This window comes from Hippopotamus amphibius, chromosome 7 (genome assembly GCF_030028045.1).
Source record: "Hippopotamus amphibius kiboko isolate mHipAmp2 chromosome 7, mHipAmp2.hap2, whole genome shotgun sequence".
NCBI classification, from domain to species: Eukaryota; Metazoa; Chordata; class Mammalia; order Artiodactyla; family Hippopotamidae; genus Hippopotamus; species Hippopotamus amphibius.
In genome coordinates, this window is record NC_080192.1 from 20,181,768 (window position 1) to 20,204,732 (window position 22,965).

At 38.1% G+C, this 22,965-nt stretch overlaps 1 protein-coding gene and 1 pseudogene across 4 annotated transcripts in view; one reads left to right on the top strand and one right to left on the bottom strand.

The window, feature by feature from the left end:
• MYBPC1 (myosin binding protein C1) overlaps positions 1-13,542 on the bottom strand; it is an 86,732-nt gene extending 73,190 nt beyond the window's left edge. For all 4 annotated transcript variants that reach the window (XM_057741003.1, XM_057741004.1, XM_057741005.1 and 1 more), the window contains exon 1: positions 13,403-13,542. In XM_057741003.1, coding sequence (XP_057596986.1) covers positions 13,403-13,427 — 25 coding nt within the window. In that variant the 5' untranslated portion in view covers positions 13,428-13,542. The remainder of the gene's footprint in view (positions 1-13,402) is intronic.
• Positions 13,543-17,865: 4,323 nt separating this feature from the next.
• Positions 17,866-18,422, top strand: LOC130857591 (60S ribosomal protein L11-like; annotated as a pseudogene).
• Positions 18,423-22,965: the final 4,543 nt, after the last annotated feature.

Below are 22,965 nucleotides of genomic sequence, written 5' to 3' on the forward strand. Positions count from 1 at the left end.
TTAAAATCATAGAAATCCCATGATTTGACAGCCAGCGAAGGCATAAATAAATCACAACCATGTATTGGCACCCCCTGCATGCAGGACCTAGTATATGTTAGTTCTTATAATCCTTACAATGCTCTCCATTCAGTTCTGTCATTATCCCCCTTTTGCAGATGGGAACCGAAGCCCTGCTGGGTCCCACAGGCCATGAAGGGTGGAACCAGGCTCCTCGCCAGGTCTGCTTGAGTCCGCACCTGGCCTCTGCAAGATGGGGCTGCACTTCCCTTCTTAGCTGCTCATCCTTGTGGAGGCAGAAGTGGGCTGATGGGCATTTCAGAGCTTTTACTGCATTTTTCCCTGCTGAACTGGTGGGTCTGATTGCCATGAGCACATGGCCTCATTTGGGTGTTGCCCGATGGAATGGGGAGTGGAATATGCCTCAATGTCCCCATCTCTGTGATAGAAACAGCAAAACCTATGTCAAGCGTTGTCAGCAGGAACGAAGGCGTTCCTGCGGGGGCAGGGAACGTGGTAAACACCATGGATGCTTCCTCTCTGTCCTCCTGGTTCTCATCGTTATGGCCGTGATTTCACTGTGACATACCTGGGAGAAGGACACTCAAGTCTTTCCTCACGTGCCACCTGCTGGGATGTGCCTTATTTCTAGGTCTGTGGGCTGCATCATGTTAGCACGTGTTTGGAATTGGGGTCTGGGCTGAGGAAGCATCTGGGAACGGAACAGAGGAGGGAGGCCCCTCACTCTGCCACTATAAAATGGTGATAGTCATTTTGACAAGTTGAACATGCATTACAGAGTCTGTGCAATGTAAATAAATTGATCAATCAATCAATCAATCTTGGTGGCACAGAAAGGATAAGAAGAGGAACTCTCAATAGATTTCAAGGCATTTGAAACAATTCCAGCTGTTCTAAACCGGGAAAGACTAGGGACCAGGAGTGGCGAAAGCCACGCAGCATATGACTTAGACTGAAAATGAACCCCTGTGGGTAAGTCTCAGGGCCTCGAGCGATCCCTGCTTTTGCCTTAAGAGACCTGTTCACCCAGCTCTCTTACTCATACGTTTGTCTCTGACAGGCTCTGTCATGCAAGGCTTTGCCCACGCCTCTAAAAATCATTTGCATGTTCTCCACATCCATGAGCTGCCTCTATAACAATAGTTCATTCACAATAGTTTCCAATGTACCCCACTGATTAGGGACTGTAGGAAGACGCTCCCACGCAACCGGAATTCACTGAGCCTCACTTTGAATTTAACAAGGGCGGGGTTTACAGAGGTGGCTAAGGTGAAATGCCTCTATTTTAGAATCCCACCGGTAAATTAATGGCCCTTTTTTTTTTTTAATCAGTGTAGTCACCAAGCCAGGTGTCTCTCCTCTCTCAAAACATTCAAGACGCAGCACCTTCACAGCCCCTTTTGTGCTTTGGAAACTGCTATGGGCCTACGAATCATCCAGGGATTTGTTCAGGTGCAGGTTCCGCTTCTGGGGATCTGCGGCGGGGATTCCAGATTCTGCATCTCTAATAGGCTCCCTGGTGATGCTGATGTTGCTGGTCCACGACCCACACTTTGAGTAAGAAGGCTCAGACTGTGCCTTAAATATCATCAAATCCTCTCCCATTCCAAATATGACTGTGAAGGGTAATGGGTTCACAGTACATGGCAACTTCTCTCTTTGATCACAAGCTTCTTGAGGACAAGGCCCGTCTCCTCCTCCTTTTCAAATTCCACACAGCGGGTGCTCTATAAATATAGTTGACTGGCAGGCCGTTCCTACCCGCTCAAAAGCCCCTTCTGCTCTCTGCCAAGAAATCAAGACCTGTCCCCTGGCACTCCAAGGGCAACTTTCTTCGCCTGCCTTACCCATAGGGAACACTATGTCTCCCACTGGTGACCCTCCCGCTGGCTGACGGCTCCCAGGCACTTGCCCAACCCCGTCATTTAGATTTCTTCTTAGTGTTAACACACCTTCCACTTCAGGATAGCAATTAGGGCTAGAGTTCCCTTGTCTCTCTAAGGACTCCCCCTTCTCAAAACCTGGGCTAGATCTCTTAGCAAATAACCCTCAGCCAACCAGGCCAGCTCCACTCCCTCGCCACCGAAGCTTCGCCATGCTGTAACTGTTAGGAAGCACCGAGGCCTTGCGAAACTCTCTAAAGCTTGAGATGTTGAGCAAACAGGTATCTGTTGTGGTGAGATCCTGCTATACGTCTGCTTATTTGAAAGCCAAAGGGCAAATTCCACGGGACTTTTCTGCCAGGTGAATAAAGTTGGCTCTTTGTCCCCCTCATCTGTCCTCACCCGTTGTCTCTATTGGAAAACAGACCAACAGGATGGACTCAAGAAGCAGGGTTATGTAAGTTGTTGTTTTGAAAATTTTTGAATAATAGTAATTAAAAAAAAGAAACCGGGATACTTTGAAAAATCAAACCCAAGGAAATATTTTCATGGACAACATAAAAATTAACCAGATTCTGAACCAGCAACTAAAGCTAACTCCTTCCTTCTTCAGCAAGGGCGGCTGTGCTTTGATCCCTTCTAACTCACAGACTTTCTTTCTCTTTGCAACGCTGACATGCTTGCAAAGGGCTTGATCTATTTCTGGTGGATTTTTCCTATGACCACCTACTGTAAAAAGCACAGGTATGCCACCAATGGCAGGCCTGCACAGTGAATGCCAGGGCATTCTAACTGACGGGCACTGGTGGCTGCTGTTAAATAGGCAGCCCATATGTGGACTTCATGCTCTGTTGAAAGACTAGGAACCCAGTCACTCCATAAATGGTTGACTCCTTCCAACACAGTCCATTTCTATTTTCCATAATCAAGGGTTCCATGGTCAGTAAATTTAAGGGGAAAAAAATTTAAAGTTTTAAGAGGCATTAACCTGCCTTTCCATCTGTGTCTATACACCAGAATGATATGAACAATCCAGTTTTCTCCTTCCTATGGGCTCATTTGCTCAAATAATACATTGTTTGACTTACTTAAAATTATTTTATGGGCCCTCATGCGCAATTCAATTTCCTTTTAATAGCACAGAGAGGGTAATTACATCATATGAATATATTATATAGGCATAGGAAAGATAAGAACATATAATAACAGTTGTTATCACTGAGTGGTAGGATTATACGTCTTTGTGTGTGGGGGGGGCTTTCTTTTTGTCACTTTTTTTTGGGTAAAACCATCCTTTGGTGATCTGGGGTGCAGCAGAAAATTGTATGTTAGTCCTAATTATTATTTCTTATCCTCAAAGTCAAATTCTTGGTTTGAAATAATATATGTGAATGCTTTATGTATTGTGAACATCATGGTGAATAAGATTTTATCTGGCCAACTCCTGTTTTGTTACTTTTGGTAACATAGCAAGTTATCTTCCTACTTATTTATTTACTTAAATTTATTTTTGGCTGCATTGGGTCTTCGTTGCTGCACGTGGGCTTTCTCTAGTTGTGGAGAGCCAGGGCTACTCTTTGTTGTGGTGCACGGGCTTCTCATTGTGGTGGCTTCTCTTATTGCGGAGCACAGGCTCCAGGTGCGTGGGCTTCAGTAGTTGTGGCACTTGGGCTCAGTAGTTGTGGCTCACGGGCTCTAGAGCACAGGCTCAGTAATTGTCGTGCACGGGCTTACTTGCTCCACAGCATGTGGGATCTTCCCGGACCAGGGCTCGAACCCATGTCCCCTGCATTGGCAGGTGGATTCGTAACCACTGTGCATATGCAATAAACACTGTCAGGTGTATCCCCTGTTGATAGTGAGGTCTGGCACTGTGTACATGTCCCAGCCTCTCTCTCATATGCCTAGACAGCAGCACAATGGAAACTGCTTTAATGTAAAGTACTGTCTGCATGGGGACATTCATAACACTTACAGAAGTTTTGATTATATGAATCATAAATTTCACCAAAAAAACTAGCAAACACGAATGACAGTGCATTTGCACTGGCCCTACTGCTTATGCATCAGAGATAGAGATTTTTGGACATATGTTAACATGTAATTTAATGTTTTCACAATTATATGCTTTTGTCCCCTGTTCTATTCATTATAGGCTAAAGCTCTGGATATTTTACATCAGGGGATTTAAGGGGGAATTATACACAGAGATTCTCAAAGTATGGTCTGGGATCCCCAGGAGCCCCTGAGGCCCTTCTGAGGAGTCCATAAGGTCAAAACTATTTTTGTAATAATGCTAAGACATTATATGCCTTTTTCACTCACATTCTCTCACAAAACAGGCAGTGTTTTCCAGAGCATATATAATGTGTGATGACACCAACACTCTGAGCCAATAGAACATGTGCTTTGTACTCCTATGGTTTAAAAGTTTATCAATTCTAATTTCAAATGCAGTAAATATTGAGAGAGAGAATGCACATAAACAAATGCTTTTTAGTTTCCTTAGTAATTACTGAATGCCAATGGATCTGAGACCCAAAAATTGAGAATCATTTAGAATTTATGATAAAGCTTAAAAAATTATTTTGTGTTTAAGTGTACACGTCAAAAAAAAAAAAAAACTCATGTCATATGCATCATTTAGGAAAAATCTATAGCCTTGCTTAAGAAAACGAATGAAGCAGTCAAAATAAAAGCCATAAACTGATTTGGGGGGCAGTAACTTATTTTCCAATGTGCATAATAATAGGAACAAAAGGGTAATATTGTCTAGTACCACCTCCCCTATTTAGAATTCAGCTATCTAGCAACCTCACTTATCCAGATAACAGCTGCTCATCAGCAAATTATAAGGGCTTAAGAAGAGCAAAACGAATTGTCTCAAGCTCCTCCTACTTGGTACAATAAGAGCTCAAATGCTTTACTCCCAATAGAAGCCCCCCAACCCAGGTCCCCAGTCCTGGAATTGGAACTAGGGTGAGGCGAGCCAGGTGCCCAGGGAGCAACGCTTAAGGAGGCACTGAAGCTCCGGTGCGGACCTTGCATTTGCACGACCCTGAGAACGAGTACCTCCTTAAATGTGGTCCTCTGCAGTGTAGCCCTACTCAACCAGATTATTGACCTGGCTGGGATCCAAAGCAAACAACAGAGGAAAGAGAAGGGGGCTGTTTCACATACTGACTGGTAAGAGTAATTAAAGAAGACAGCAGCCTTCTGGCAAGGGATGAAACAGAAACGCTGTCAAAAGTTGGACACAGATTCAAAATACAAATCAACATGGGCCCATTAACAAAAAGGCAAGTAATTTGGGCTCTCGGGATATCATGTGGTAAGATAACGGATATCTATAACTGATGACAAAGTTAAGTTATATCCACTGTACTTCGTTTTTCAAAACAAGAAGTAATAAATTACATGTTAGGCATGTTTATATTCAAATTGGTTGAAATGATAAGGTTTGAGAACAAAATGAACCATCAGCTATCCATCGAATCCAGCTATTCAGAATTTGATTCAATCACTTTAATCCATATTTATTTACTGTGGCCAAATATCACCAAAGACTATATTCTAAGGTTCTGAATAGGTGAAGTCTAACTGTGCATCAAGTATGTAAATTTTCAGTGACTCATTATTCAGCTTGATGGAAATTCCCTGAATCCACAGGGTTTTTTCCCTTTCCTAGTCAATTTGTTCTTCCATTGTTCTAATTACACATGTTTTTAACTTAAGATGTCATTCCACACAGGAAGATTAAAATCTGGTTTTTAACAAGAAAATTTAAAAAAAAGAGAAAAAAAATCTGGTTATTATTACACAGCAACAAATAGCTTCTCACTGTTGACAGCGGGCTGGATGAAAATGAGATCTTTTGCTAAGATCTGATGACTTGTCTCTTTATCATTATTCTTACCACGTTTTAAAGTAAGAATCAAGTGAGAGTTGGGAGTGACATAGATGGGAACAGTGGTGTAGAAGAAGCTTTACTCTGAAGTTCAAAAACCTACCATGGGTCAAAAGGAAATGATTGCAAAAGTGATTTGAATTGTTAACAATTTCTCCCTTTAGTCCTCTTTTATGCCTTTCCTGGGGGTCTGCTCCTGAGTGGACCATTCCTGCGATCATATAGCTCTTCTATGGTTATACAGTTATCAGAATAAATCCCTTACAGGCCTTGCCCCAAGCCATTGCTGGGCCTCACATTGGGTGACTTTTTAAAAATAGAGGAAGGACAGGCCTGATGCCAGGTGGGGTCATAAAAATAAAATTCCACAGCAGTCAACACAGCCACTCAATCAATCACCCACCATGGCCATAGGTGGTCATGGAGAGTTCTTTATGTGGCTATCTCAGAAATGTCAGAGCAGAGGAAGACCCCACCTGCCAGGAGCACCCCTGGTGGGAAGAGAAATCTTAATGTCCCCCACACCCAAGCCTGATAACCTTTGGTGGAGGATACAGTTACATGTTCAACTGTGCAGGGTTGAGTGGGAAAGGCCATGCCCCCACAATGGTTATCACCATCTGGCTAACAACTGGGGACCCCCCAGACGGACCTGACACATTTCAGCAGGAATACAACAGAGGCTCTGAAGTGCAGGCTTCTTATTTGCTCTGAGCCTGCATGGGTGAAAGCGAAGATATTTCACCACAAGTTTTAAAAAAGGAAATACTCATGGTGGTGGCAATGATGGTTAAGATAATAACCACAGCGGTTTGGGACTGTATCATAAACATTAACAGCAGGTAAGGAGGTGAACAGTGGTTGTTACATACCTTACAGTGATTGATACGAGGGCGGAAATGCCCTCAAAGTTTATATCAAACGTGAAGCATTTAACATCTTATGCCCAACAAGATTTCTGAGTTTGCTGCTTTGGAAGGAAAAGACTTGAGTTCTAATTGCGTGCTAGGGTTTATTCTGAGCTTTTACCCAGATTTATCTCATTTAATTCTTATCAAAAAACAAACAAAAAACCCCCCAAAAGCCCCCAAAACAGTGACTTAGGTACTATTATTATTCACATTTAACAGATGAAGAAACTGAAGTATATGAAGTATAACTAGCTCAATACATGTGCAGCTGGAATTTGAACTGTCTAGAACACTTTGTGAATAGTATACTTTGTTTATGTCACTATGCTTAACGATAGACATCACTTAATATACATAAGGAAAAAACCAAAATACATACTCTATGCAGAACAAGTCTAAAGACATGTCACTTGTAGAATTGTATGATTAGGTGAATTCTTAGTTATAAGCAGAACATTCTGTTCCAAGAGATATAAAATTTTAGAGAAGGCAAAAGCTATTACCTGCTACAAGCAAAGAATTCCTGAGGAACGTAGAGATTTGTTGCTATTTAGAGGAAGAACTGGATGGTTTTGGAGAAAAAGAAAAAATCTGAGCCCTAAGTTTTTGTAAATATCTAAAATACAAGTCAAAAAATGAAAACAAATTATACGATCTAACACCTGACGTATTAATAAACATCACTTTAGGTACTGTATTGATGTGCCAAACTGGCCCATAAAAAGATTCCTGAGGGAGTATGAAAGGGCAAAAGTCTTATCAAAGTGGATTTCAGACTTGAAAGGCATAATGAAAGTCAGCTTACAGTTAGTTTCTTGGGAGCTCATTTTAGAGAGAAGAATAAGCATGGGATTAAACGATCCTGGTCTTTTTCTTTGCCAAATCAACCACTTCATGCCCCAATCTGATGGAATCTAAAACTTCACTCTGGAAATACGTGTAAAAGTGCATAAATAATCTGCCCCTTGCATGGGAACATCCTGAAATCTGGCTTGTTGTCTGTGTGGCTGTCCAATGCAAATATACTCTGTGAGTTATAAATGGGCCTATCCACGAAGAAGAGATCTGGGTGTGACAATATTATCACTTTGATATTCTGCGGCTGTTTTTGTAAAAAGCTGTGGGGACAGATGCCCTGTTCTTTCCAGTTATGAGACAATTTGCATGCATGTAGGAAATTAAGTGATAAAGTCTTTTCTTCTTTTTCACAGTTTCATTTTTCTTAATCACGCTTTCAAATTTTAGAAAATTGCTCTTGAATAAGCACTAGCTACTTCATGATTAACCTAAGCCAAAACACCATATTTCAATAACTACCTTTCTGTGTATTTATTGAGCTTCCCCAGGGTGCAATATTCTGAACAAACTAAGGACTGCAGAAAAGACATCTGTTCCCATCAAGAACTGAAAGGGGGGTGGGGGGAAGGGTGGAGGAGGGAGTCATGGCCATATCTCCACAGGTACACACATGAAATTAAAAGTTGCCTGCTTATTTTTGATTGCTAGAGCTTTAATCCTGTTCTTTATTATCTAACACATCCAAAATATGTCTAGAGATGAGGTCTAGAATTACCACAGAAGTACTGGGCTGCCAAGAGTATTTTGTGTCTCTTAATATCGGTTTCATAGACTAATTAAGGAGGAATGCAGATAAAAATAGTAATTATTAACAACAATAAAAACTCTTCTGTTTGACCATAAAGAGTTGAAAAATAAGCTTTAAATAAAACAGTCATAAGAAATTTATGCAAAAAATAACAAAACTCTTTCCTAGGGCTGTAAAAACAACAGCGCTATTTCCTTTCATGGCAGCCTCTTCTCACAACTCTCTCTAAAAAATAAAAAAGCATATATGTGTTTACAAAAAGATTGCAAAAACATTGTTTTGTATTCACTCAAGCTTTTTAAAAGATGGTTTATTTATTTTTGTGTCCAAGCAGTCCTTTAAAGCGACTTTAGCCTGGGCAGTTTATTCTAACGTTCATGTCGAATGAAGGGAGACTTTGAAATTACTATAAATAAGGAGACTCTGTGAATTGTGTGTCCCTGAGGAACCTAAAATAAAATGTTTCAAGGCCATATCTAGGGCCAAAATCAAGTGAGGCATTGAGAAAACAAAGGATTATACATTTTCCTCTTTTTCCTTTCTCTCCGGTCTCTGAGACCAGCCAGAGGACCTAACCTTGACCTTTGTTCATTTCAGGAACTCCCTTACCCCTGCTCTTTGCAAGGCCTGGGGACACTGCTTAAGACTTACTGGATGCGAAGCAAAGATACAACTTGTTTTTTCAAAGTTTTTTTTTTTTTTCAGCGATATATTTAGGGCGCTTGAGAGGAAAGAATTGGCCAGTCCTTTATTTATCTTCCTAACAGGTGCAGTCGGACAGTCATAAAAGCAGGCTACTGAAAAAGAATGATTTTGCCAAGTATTAAGTCCCTCTAGTATGCTCCTTCTTACAGCAGATAGCTCAAATCTACAGCGTGCATCTCCAGTACAGGCTGGGAGAGTGTTTTCAGGGGGAATAGAATTGGCGTACACTCATGCAGCTTCTTCATTCTTTATCCCAGTCTTCAGTGTGGCCTAAATGAACCATTTGAAGTTTGAAGGAAAACAGCTGCCCTCGATCAAATACCTCCTCCCTCTTCTCCCTTTCTTTTGCTTACTTCCAACAAATGTGCTTTTCCCCAATTTGAGGGAAAGGTAACAGCCTATGTGTAAGATGACTTCTCCAAAGGCACATTTATTTTGGTGTTTGAAGTAGATCATCCAGTCTCATGCACGTGGACCTGGAAGGTCAAGGAGTAAATACGAGAGGAAGGTTTCCCATCACCATGGCTCCTTTTCTGATGACTAAGCCTTGAGTGATGCTGAGGAATAGGTGAGAGGTGATGAAAGCTGCTCTGCATTCAGATAGGTTTGGGGCTTAGCAGAACCTTAAAAATGTAGTGAAATCTCTAGGGACCAAGAAAAAGACATAGGAAAAACTCCTACAGACTGAAAAAGTTATTCTCCATCACCATGTTCCCACCTATTCCTTTTGAAATAGGCCAAGATAGAAGCGATAGATATTGCATGTTGATATAGCAAAAGAATCTATAACAACAATGCCTTACTTTTGATTCCTAGAGTTATCAGAATGGCCCCTTAAAATGATGGTCATCAGTGGAGCTATGTTTTGCCATATGTTTGAGTTTTCAAGAAGAGATCTTACATGAAGATGGGAACGCTACAGTGACTCTCCCAAGGTTTTCTGAATAGCATACGAGCACAAGGTGGAATTTTTCCTTTTTCCTACAAGTTAAGTACATAAAACATAATAGGGCTTGATATATCCCATAACAAAAAGTGAAATTCATGTTAAGGCCTGAACTTGTTGTTTTAGAAAAGAATTTTTTTAGGTTCTGTAGAATCTGATAGTTACCCATTGTCTAAGTAGATTAAAGAACCAGGCTTTATGGTTTTAATCATCACATACTACAGAGATAAAATTCTGAAGAAATGAATTAATAATATAGGGAAAATAATATTAATAGTATGTTTAAACTATTAGAGATTCTATCACAGAAGAAAGGCTACTGAAAATTTCTAATTTTATAAAATTATTTATCTAATGTCTAACTGGATAAAATTACTTTTTGACAGGAACAGAAAAAACTCCAGTGAAAGATGACTTCCTTACTCAGCAGGACCCAGGGGCAATCAACTGTAAGGGTTTTTAGAACAGAGACCATGCATGTTGTATATATCTCTGGAATCCCAGCAACTAGCTTATAGTAAGTGCTCAATTAATAGATGATCCATAAATGAATATATCAGCAAGGCATACTGGGAGATTCCCACAAGTCTGAAACTTCCTTCCACATCTTCTCTTGCCATTTGATTACAATAACTTAATTTTACTGAGTCTTGGGCTCTGCCTCAATCTAAAGGGTAAGGCAGAACTTTACTTTGGAACTGACAGTACCAATGGTATAGTTCTCTGATGAATAGATGTACACATGACAAAGGTGCAGAGAAGGACAATGGGAAGTGGTTAGTCCTTAAAAATAATGCTTTCTTTCTCAGAAAGAGCTTACTGAGCCATCCAGAATGTTTTGCAGGGTCTAAGTAAGGAGTGTTGACCAATAACTTCCATTAGAGTTCCTCCTTGAGGTCTAAAAGTACAACTGTCCTTCCCCCTTCTCCTTAGAAGGACCAGCTCTCCTAGGCCTCAACATGAAGCTCCCTGAATTAGGCCACTGCAGGTTGGGAGGCAGTTGAGAAAGACATCGTTTGTACCTTCAAGGTGCTGAAAACTCAGCCTCTTTTGAAGAGTTGTTAGGAGCTCCTGCATCCTACGAGGGCCAAACCAGCTCATGTATCTTATCAAGATTTACAACAAGTGGTCATGCTCTTGCTAAGCATGGTTCTCCCAGCTAAGGAAGAGATGTAAGAAGACCTGTAGGGGCTGGAGAAACCTGTTTGGGGGAACGTTTCTGCAAATAGTTTGAAATGACTGTGAAGAATTGGTTTGGTGGCATGTTTTATTCTAGAGGCTGTCTTTCAGAGGGATGCTTATATGTATCTAAATCAACTCCAGTAAAAATGAAATCAGTAAGGAGAAGCTGCAAGGACCAGAATAGTTTCTGAATTGCCATACCCCTTACTTTTCTGATGTAAGCAATAAAAAAATGCAATGATTTCACGAAGAAAACCCTTCAAGGTGTAGTTCCTTTAAAAATCAGTTCTGCTGGTAAGGAAATGAAAAAATCCCTGTACTTCCTCAAAGGATTTTAAATATCTCAGTAACCTTTTTATTCCCACTCCCCACCATCCAAATTTAAACTAACCAAAGAATCTGAGTATAAAATTACCATGCTGGGTGGGGGGAACTCCTACACAGAATAACAACAGTGCTTTTATAGCAAAATATCATGGTCATTTTGGTACGTATGTTGATTTATAACCAAAATACATATATTTTTTTTGGGGGGGGGTGAAGTCAAAGATATATTTTCCTCTTAGTGTCACTCTAAAATTTCATTGTCTTTGAAAGTAGAATAAATCAAATTGAGTTGTCAGACAAAAAAGTAAAACTTTATTGTATCTGCAATCCAAATAATTTAATTAGCTTATAGGCTCTACAGCTCATCATCTTCTCTACCAATTTCTCAGCTTTTTTTGTCATTTTCCAATGGGCTTTAAAATAACACATGCAAATTGATCCACTAAATGCAGAATAATTAAAACAATATTCTGTCCTCAGTCAAGAAACATAGAATGCATTTTATCCAAATGAGCCTCAAAGAGGCTAGTCAAGTGACAGATCAAATGAAAAGGACACTTAATACACATGTAAATCATTTGCATTACAAATAAGACACTTTAGCAGAGGCTGGACTCACTGCCTGATAGTCAGGATTAAGTTCCCATATTAATGCATGCATTTGGTGTGGTTATTTCGGGTGGAAGACTTCATCCATCAATGCCCTCCGCCACTAAGTAAAGCCAACCTGTAAACTGATCACCACAGCCTGTCAACACTGGTTACTTAATTACATAAAGAAAATATATTTCAAAGACTTTTGATAATTTGGTTAGTATTTCAACTTCGGATTCAATGTCTAGCATCTTTTTCAAGGTCCTTCAAAATAATGGTTAACAGCAGTTTTTATCAACAGAATTAAAAATGAAAAAAATTAAACTATTTTTATGCTCCCTGGCTCCCTGCTAACGTTTGTTTGTTGCTTTCATGTGCAGAAGTGAAAAATAAAGATTTAGTAAGCACTAATGAAAACTAATATGAATGAAAAAATATTTCTAAAAGAGGTTTCCATTTAAAATTAAACTCAATATGTTTGTGCTATTAATTTGTGTTTTTCCTTAGTTATTTTAGTAATTTCTAATTTCAGCTTATTTATGTTATTAATTAGTAGTTTTAAGATACTGATTTTTTTATATGTAGGAGGAACTGTTTATTGGAGGAAACATTTCTTCTTATGAAGACTATTTTCAGCTTAATTATTTTTAAAAGGCTACATATTATGAAATTATCTTCAATAAAGCTGATTAAAGAACACAATCTATCAGTGATATTCAAAGATATTCTTTTACCCAGGCATTTGATTTTCTTTCCATGCAAATAATAATGTCACAACTAGTAAAGCTCCAAAATGATAAAAGCAAAAAATACCTGTATCTGCATATTTTAAATGTCTTTCCAGAAGAAAAATATAGCAAATCCGGAAATATGGCCACAAATTCTTTTTTGAAATCTTAATCAAATTTATTAACTACTTAAGAAAGCATTCCAAACCCTTCTCACCGCCAACAAATTACAAATACATGGTGAAAAAGTTGTGATTGAACCTAAGAAAAACCCTTAAAAATGAAATCTGCTCGTCATGACCAATTAATACCCTTAAATTAAACTTTAAGGATTCTTTGCAATTAATAAAATTATAATTTGATCATCTTTGTTAATATTCCTTCATAAACAATCATTATCAAATATTTTTCAATTGATATACCCGTCCTTTCTTTTCCCTCTGGTCTGTTTACTCTAAAGACTCTTTTCCTTAAATCACAGTGATTCTATTATTTTACAGTGTTTTTAAGAAATTGGATACTTGTTTGAAAATACCAAAAGAAACATTCTTTATTAAAAAGTACAAAAAAAAGATCTATGGGTGAGTCTTACCCTCTTTCTTAGTGGGTTCTGGCATGGCCACAATAAACTGTTATTCTCCAAAGAGTTTGCTCCCTTCCAGGACTAGTTGACAGAAACCCCACGAGCAGTAGAGAGATGGTGCAGGTCAGTGTGACAAGCAGTTGGGGAGAAGTCCGGTGCTTTTATATTCCCTGTGAATATCAATCATGTTGGCACCACCCCTTCTTCAGCACAAGGATGCTGGAACTCGGCAGCTATGAGGACCTTTCTCACATCTGTTGTCTGCACTCTGCTCTCTCGCCTACTGGAAGGAATCTTCTGTCCATCTCATGTGGCTATGAGAACACCTCTAACTTTCTAAATTCAGCTGCAGCCTCGTGTTCCTTCTTGCTTTTCTCTTTCTGTCTGACAGGGGCATGTGTCAATTCAGAAACGCAAAAAAGTTTGCCTGATCATAAACATTAAATGAAATCAAATTAAAAATCATAACGTGAATTCAACATATACTTGAATTTTCACTAAGATTATAAAGAAAAATCTCTGCATCGGTGATAATGTTATGCTCCATTAGGTTTTTGTTTTTGTCCGTTTCTAATATTCAGGTTTAAATTTTTTCTTATCAATATATTAACATTAATTTGTCAAGCCAAATTTCTATTGATATGTTGAATATCTTGTCTCATTTTCTCCTCCAAGAATAGCAAATTTTTCTATTAAGGGATACTTTGCATTTAGCTTTTTAAAAAAAAAAAATCCTTTAAAAAACTATAGTGCATATAAAAGAATGAAGTAATGGTACATGCTAGAACATGCATGAAACTTGAGAACAGGACGAAAAGTGAAACAGGCCAGACACCAAAGACCATATATTGTATGATTCCATTTATATGAAATATCCAGGATTGACAAATCCATTGTGTCAGAAACTCAATTAGTGGTTGCCAGGGGGTGAGGGGAGGTGGACTTGGGAGTGACTGCTAGTGGATATGAAATTCCTTTAAGGAATGATGCAAATGCTGTAGAATTAGGTAGTGGTGATAGATGTACAACTTTGTGAATATGTTAAAAAAAAAAAACACTGAATTATACGTTTAAAAGTATACGGGACATGAGCAAAGAAATTCAGATAGACCCGTAGCCATTATTTTGTGTCAAGGTGGCAAACATACACACAAACCTAACTTCAGATATTGGTAGACTATCAGATTTGGCCACTTTCTCCCCAGACTCTCACGGAACTGATGGAGAAATATGAGCTACAAAGTGGTCAACCTAAAAAAGACATCTTACATTCTTTGTCCACATGCATGGCACCTTAGAGACAAGGACTAAAGTTAGTTTATGTGAAAAGACAACTACTTGTTTGCCTTTACTGGTATGTGTTTTCAAGAGCATTTTCAAGAGACCTTGATTGATTTGTACTGAATCAGCCACACTGTCTCGTTTAATTTCCCTTGTGGCTGAGAGCGCAGCTGGTCAGACTTAGCTCTACCAAACTCTGTGCCAAGCTAACTTTTCGTATAAGGATGGAAACTCAACTTAGAACTCAATAGCATCATGCTTTAGCTATCTGGGGGGGAGGGGGAGAAAAGCCAGTCAAGAAGGCCAATGAATATCTTCTACAAAGAAAGCCTTTTCTTGACCACATTGTGCTAATGAGCACATTGTTTTGCTTTTTAAAATATTCCTTTACTCTTAGATGCTAAACAGCTAAATATCAGCCAGAATACAGCATATTCTGCACTACAAAGTCAGATGTATTGAAAGCAAAAAACTAACTTTTCTTTCCCTGAGTCTATCATAAGGGTATCAATTCATAGATGAAACAAATTAAAGAACCTAGAATTTGAAGTTAGAGTCTTGGTTTCTATTTCTGGACCCGTCATTAACCAGCAGAGTTTAAGAAAGTCAAGTGGCCTTTCTGGGCCTCAGTTTCCTTTTGCGTAAGATGAGGGGTTTGAAGAAATGACCTCTGAAGCCCTTTCTAGGTTTAACATTGTGATTCTATATGACTAGTCCCTAAAAAAAGAAACCATTTTTTTCAGCATTCCCAGCACACTGAATATCACATATGAAATGGACATAAGGACAAAGTGCCATGTTGTAAAGAACATTTATACAGAAGTGAACATATGCCAGGAAATATCACAACCCATGGAAAAAATATCTTATGACCCAGGGAACTTTCTGGTAATTAAGGACTTGATTATAAAAAGACAAAACATTATTGGAGGAATTGGAAGTACTTCCAAGATAAATAGTTGTAGAGTGTATTAGATGGTTAAAGTAAGATTTCAAATTAGAATAATAAGTAGACATGTAATTTTCCCAGGACTGTATCATTTTAAGAACACACAACCTCTATTTCAGATGTTATACATTCATCTAGAAGGTTGCAGACTCCTTATCGCCAACCTCACTCTTAGGAAGAAGGAAAATGGTCAACAGGGCTTTTACTTTTTTTCTTTTGTTAAATCCTTTATTGGCTTTTTCCTTTTGTATTATTTAGGATGAGATTAGGCTGATTATAATACAAAATCACAAAATAATGACAGCTGAACCAAGACAGAAGTATTTCTCTTTCACATAAAGCAGATTCAAAAGTAATTAGTTTAGAGTCATTGTAGTGACTCCACACTGTCATCAGGAATCTAGTCTCCTTGCTGCTCTATCATCGCAGGTAACTTCATGGCCTAAAATGGCTGCTAGTGCTCTAGCCATTACCTCCACATTCCAGGCAGCAGAAGAAAAGACTCATGTTCTTAATATCTTTGGGATTTCTTTGAAGTCTCACAGAAAACATCTGATGCCTCCCACTGGCCATAAATTGATTACATGGTCATATCTGGCTACAAAAGAAGCTGGGAAATGTAGTCTTTCATTCTCACTGGCAATGGGCTTCTTTTACTGAAGAGAATGGAAATGAATATTAGATAGGTAAATATCAATCTCTGCCACATCTTTAAAAATAAAAGCAGTAATGTTACCTGCACCAACCAAAGAATGCAGAGAAGTATAAATAAGTTACAAGGGTATATTGTACAGCACAGGAAATATAGCCAATATTTTATAGCAACTATCAACGGAGTATAACCTTTAAAAATTGTGAATCACTCTGTTTTACACCCAAAACTTATATAATATTGTATATCAAGTATTCCTAAATTTAAAAAAATTTTTAAGTCCTATACCATTCACGTTAATTTTGTGCCTAGATTTTTTACAGTTTTGTTACTATTTCAAATGGAATTTCTTTTCCATTTTCATTTGTAACTGGTTACTGAGAGTATAAGGAAAAGCTATGAAGTTACTTGTATAACTATTTTGTATCCAGACACCTAATCAAATAATTTTTTAGTTCAAATAGGATTTTTAGGAAAGTCACTTGGATTTATTTACTATAATTTGTGATAATTATATATTTTGGGTTTTAATTTTCAATTTTTATTTATTTTACTTTCTTATTATGTTAGAAGCCCAAATATATGTTATAATAGTGCAGAGGGTGGGTCTTCCTCTCTTGCTCTTGATTTTAATAGAAATGGATCTAGTATTTAAACTTTCATATGCTATTTGCTATTTGCAGTAAACTGTATCATTTTTGGGTAGTTTCCTTTTTTCCTATTTAACTATTAGTAAATGACTATTGAATTTTATCAAATGTATTTTTGCATACATTGTTGTAGTAACTATTTTTCTTTAATTTGTTTATATAATGAGTTATATATTTTGAAAAACTGACAAATGTTGGACAATCCTTGCCTTCCTGGTAATAATCCTACTTCATTATGGTATATTATTCTATTCATATAATTCTGGATTCATTTGCTAATATTTTATTTTAGATATATTTGAATTTATATCTGTTGATGAAATTACTCTATAAATTTTTTGTGCTATCTTTATCAAATAAGTTATATTAGCATCATAAAATTGATTTAGACACTTGTATCTTTTTCTAATATTTAAAATAGTCTGGGGGAATTCCCTGGTGGTCCAGTGGTTAGGACTCTGTGCTTCCATCGCTGGGGGCACGGATTCGATCCCTGCTCAGGGAACTAAGATCCCACAAGCCAGGCAGCATGGCCAAAAAAACAAAAAATAAAAAATAAATAAAATAGTCTGAATAGTAGGATGATGTGTTCTTTGAAGACAGATGATACTTGGTTATAATCATTTGGTCCGGTGCCCTTTTAAATGGTAAATCTTTAACAGTATTTCCAATGTCTTCTACAGACTTTGGAATAATGTGCAATATCATATTATTTTCAGGAGTATCTACTTTTTAAATTAACTTTTTTGCTTTAGAAAATTATTTCTTCTAGATTTAAGAACATTTGTGTATACAATGTTTTATTTTAATTTATAATCTTTGCTATGTCTGTCATTTTTATGCCCCTTGAATACTAATAAATGTTTTTATTTTCCCTTTCCATTAATATGTTTGTTCCAGCGTATAATTATTTTTGTTGATGCTTTAAAAGAACCAGTTTATGCTCTTCCTGTTTCCCATCATAGCGCAGGATCAAGATGAACAGGAGAACCCCACACGGCAACTTTGCATCCACCAGCTCTGCCTCAACATCTGCGTGGGGGAGAGTGGAGACAGACTGACCTCAACAGTCAAGGTGCTAGAACAGCTCACAGCCCAGACCCCTGTGTTCTCCAAAGCTAGATACACCATCAGATCCTTTGGCATCAGGAAAAATGAAAAGATTGCCATCCACTGCACAGTCCATGGGGCCAAGGCAGAAGAAATCTTGGAGAAAGGTCTAAAGTTGTGAGAGTACGAGTTAAGAAAAAAAGCTTCTCAGATACTGGAAACTTTGGTTTTGGGATTCAAGAACACACTGATCTGGGGATCAAATATGACCCAAGCATTGGTATCTATGGCCTGGACTCCTACTTGGTGCTGGGTAGACCAGCTTTCAGCATCACAGACAAGAAGTGCAAGCCAGGCTGCACTGGGGCCAAACACAGACTCAGCAAAGAGGAGGTCATGCACTAGTTCCAGCAGAAGTATGATGGGATTATCCTTCCTGGCAAATAAATTCCAGTTTCTATCCAAAAGGCCAATGAAAGGTTTTCAGTGAAATGGAAAGAAAGAGAAAAAGAAAGAGACAGGTGGGGAGGGGATGAAAGGAAGGAAGGAAGGAAGGAAGAAAGAAAGAAAGGAAGGAAGGAAGGAAGAAAAAGAGGAAAGAAAGAAAGGAAAGAAAGAAAGAAAGAAAGAAAGAAAGAAAGAAAGAAAGAAAGAAAGAAAGAAAGAAAGATAGAAAGAAAGAAAGAAAGGAAGGAAGAAAGAGAAAGAAAAAGAGAGGGAAAGAGAAAGGAAGAAAGAAAAAGATAGAAAGAAAGAAAAAGAAAGAAAGAAAGAAAAAAAGAAAGAAAGAAAGGGAAAGAGAAAGAAAGGAAGAAAGAAAAAGAAAGAGAGAGAGAAAGAAAGAAAGAAATAAAAGCAAAGAGTGGAAGGAAGAAGCAGGGAGGGAAGGAAGGAGGGAAGGAAGGAAGGAAGAGAAAAGAAGAAAAGAGAAGAGAAGAAAAGAAAAGAAAAAAGAACCCGTTTATGATTTTATTATCTTTTCTTCTAACTTCTTTTGGTCAAGTTTGTCGTTGTTGTTGTTTTCTATGTTCAGAATTTAATTTAGACTTTATTTACAGCCTAGGTCTTTAGTTGTGTCACATATATTTTGATTTAGAGTACTTATTTTTTCATTAATTTATGAATAAGCCTAAATTTTGGGTTTTATTTTCTCATTGATCCAGGAGTTATTTAAAAGGGCATTTCTTAATTTGTAAGGAATTAAGGCTTTTTTTTGTTATTGTTATTTTTCAAATTAATTTTTTAGTGAGGTGAAATTCAAAATTAACCATTTACAGTAAAGTGAACAATTCAGCTGCATTTAGTACATTCCGAATGTTGTGTAACCACCACCTCTATCAAGTTCCAAAACATATTCATCATCCTAAAAGGAAACCTCGTACCCACTGAGCAGTTACCTCCCATTCACCTCTCTGCTCATTCTCTGGCAACCAATGATATGTTTTCTGTCTCTATGGATTTATTTATTCTAGATATTTTATATAAATGGAATCATATAATATGTGACTTTTTGTGTCTGGCTTGTTTCACATAACATAATATTTTTAAGGTTCATTCACATTGTGGTATGTAAAAAGGAGTACTTCACTCCTTTTTATGGCTGAATAATATACCATCATATGGATATACCACAATTTACTTATCCATTCATCTTTAATGGATATTTAGGTTACTTTTACCTTTTGTGAATAATGCTGCTATGAATGTGTGTACGTGTACTTCTTTGAATACTTGATTTCAATTCTTTTGGACATCCACTTAGGGTTAATTGTTGGATCATGTGGTGATTCTGTATTTAACTTTTTGAGGAACCACCAAACTGTTTTCCTTAGTAGCTGCACTATGTACACTCCCACTGACAATGTACGAAGGTTGCAATTTCTCCATATCTTTGTCAACATTTATTGTTTTCCTTTTCAAAAATTACAGCTGTCCTGGAAGGTATGGAGCTATATCTCACTGTTGTTTTGATTTGCATTTCCCTGATAACTAACGACATTCAGCATTTTTTTCTTTATGTGCTTGTTGGCTATTTGTATATTTTCTTTGGAGGAATGTCTACTATTCAAGTCCTTTGCCCATTTTTTAATTGGGCTGTCTTTCTATTGCTGAGTAATAAGAGTTCTATATACTCTGAATACTAAACACTTACCAAGTAGATGATTTGCAAATATTTTCTCCTATTCTGTAGGTTGCCCTTTCACTTCCTTGATTATACCCTTGGTGAACAAAAGTTTTTAATTTTGATGAAGCCTGGTTTTCCTTTTTTTTAAAATAAATTTATTTATTTATTTATTTATTTATTTATTTATTTTGGCTGTGTTGGGTCTTTTTTGCTGTGCGCGGGCTTTCTTTTTTAGTTGCGGTGTGTGGGGGCTACTCTTCTTTGTGGTGCGCAGGCTCCGCATTGCCGTGGCTTCATTTGTTGCAGAGCACAGGCTCTAGGCGCGTGGGCTTCAGTAGTTGCAGCACATGGGCTCAACAGTTGTGGCTCATGGGCTCTAAAGCGCAGGCTCAATAGCTGTGGCACACAGGCTTAGTTGCTCCGCAGCATGTGGGATCTTCCTGCAGCAGGGCTCGAACCCATGTCCCCTGCATTGGCAGGCAGATTCTTAACCACTGCGCCACCTAGGAAGCCCCTGGTTTTCCTTTTGATGCTCATGTTGTTGGTGTCACATCTTAGAATCTATTGCCAACTCCAAGGTCATGAAGATTTCACTCTGTGTTTTCTTCTAAAAATTTTATGTTTTTAACTCATATTTAGATTGTTAATGCTTGCCTGCCATCTGTCCGTCCATCCGTTCTTCCTTCCTTCCTTCCTTTTGATAATGCATTTTGAGTTAATTTTTTATAGGTGTGAGGTAGGGGTCTAAATTCATTCTTTTGCATGTGGATATCCTGTTGTCCCAGCACCATTTGTTGAACAGACTATTCCTTTCTCATTGAATGGAGGCACTCTAGTTGAAAATCATTTGGCCATAGATGTGAGGGCTGTCAATTATTTCTAGGCTGTCAATTCTATTCTGTTGGTCTATATGTCTATCCTTATGCCAGTACCACCCTATTTTTATTACTATAGCTTTATAACAAGTTTTGGAATTAGGAAGAATCCTCAAACTTTGTTCTTCTCTTTCAGCATTGTTTTGGGTATTCAGGGTCCCTTGAAATTTCATTTAAGAATCAGCTTTTCAAGACCTAATCAAACTTACAAGCTTTTGCACAGCAAAGGAAACCACAGCAAAAACAACCTATGGACTGGGAGAAAATATTTGCAAACAATGTGACTGACAAGGACTTAATTTCCAAAACATACAAACAGCTTATACAACTCAGCAACCAAAAAAACCAAACAACCCGATCGAAAAATGGGCAGAAGACCTAAATAGACATTTCTCCAAAGAAGACACACAGATAGTTAACAGGTACATGAAAAGATCCTCAACATCGCTAATTATAAGAGAAATGCAAATCAAAATTAAAATGAGGTACTACCTCACACTGGTCATAATGACCATCATTTAAAAGTCTACAAATAACAAATGCTGGAGACGGTGTGGAGAAAAGGGAACCCTCCTACACTGTTGGTGGGAATGTAAGTTGGTGCAGCCACTATGGATAACAGTATGGAGCTTCCTCAAAAAATTAAAAATAGAATTACCATATGATCCAGTAATTCCACTCCTGGGCATATAACCAGACAAAACTATAATTCAAAAAGATATCCCTACACTAATCATCAGAGAAATGCAAGTCAAAGCCACAATGAGGTATCACCTCACACCAATCAGAATGGCCAGCATCACAAAATCTGGAAACAACAAATGTTGGAGAGGGTGTGGAGAAAAGGGAACTCTCCTGCACTGTTGGTGGGAATGTAAGTTGCTACAGCCACTATGGAAAACAATTTGGAGGTTCCTTAAAAAACTACAAATAGAACTACCATATGATCCAGTAATCCCACTACTGGGCATATACCCAAAGAAAACCATAATCCCAAAAGAAACATGTACCATAATGTTTATTGCAGCACTATTTACAATAGCCAGGACATGGAAGCAACCTAAATGCCCATCAACAAATGAATGGATAAAGAAGATGTGGCATATATATACAATGGAATATTACTCAGCTATAAAAAGGGATGAGATGAAGCTATATGTCATGAGGTGGATAGACCTAGAGTCTGTCATACAGAGTGAAGTAAGTCAGAAAGAGAAAGACAAATATTGTATGCTAACTCACATATACAGAATCTAAAAATGGTACTGATGAACTCAGTGGCAAGAACAAGGACGCAGATGCAGAGAATGGACTGGAGAACTCGAGGTTTGGGGGGTGTGGGGGGTGAAGGGGAAGCAGAGATGAAGCAAGAGGTAGTACAGACATATATATACTACCAACTGTAAAATAGATAGCCAGTGGGAAGTTGTTGTATAACAAAGGGAGTTCAACTCAAGGATGGAAGATGCCTTAGAGGACTGGGACAGGGAGGGTGGGGGGGACTTGATGGAGGGTGGGGAGGGAGTCGAGGGAGGGAGGGAATATGGGGATATATGTATAAAAACAGATGATTGAACTTGGTGTACCCCCCCAAAAAAAAAAAAAAAGATACCCCTATGTTCATAGCAGCACTATTCACTAAAGTCAAGACATGGAAACAACCTAAATGTTTATTGACAGGTAAATGGATGAAGAAGATGTGGTACATATATACAATGGAATACTAGTCAGCCTTAAAAAAGAATGAAATAATGCCATTTGCAGCAACATGGTTACAACCAGAGATTATATCATACTAAGTGAAGTAAGTCAGAAAGAGAAAGACAAATACCATATGATATCACTCATATGTAGAATCTAAAATATGACACAAGTGAACCTATCTGTGAAACAGAAACAGACTCACAAACATAGAGTACAGATTTGTGGTTGCCAAGGTGGAGGGTGTTGGGGGGTGGATGGAGTGGGAGTTTAGGCTTAGCAGATGCAA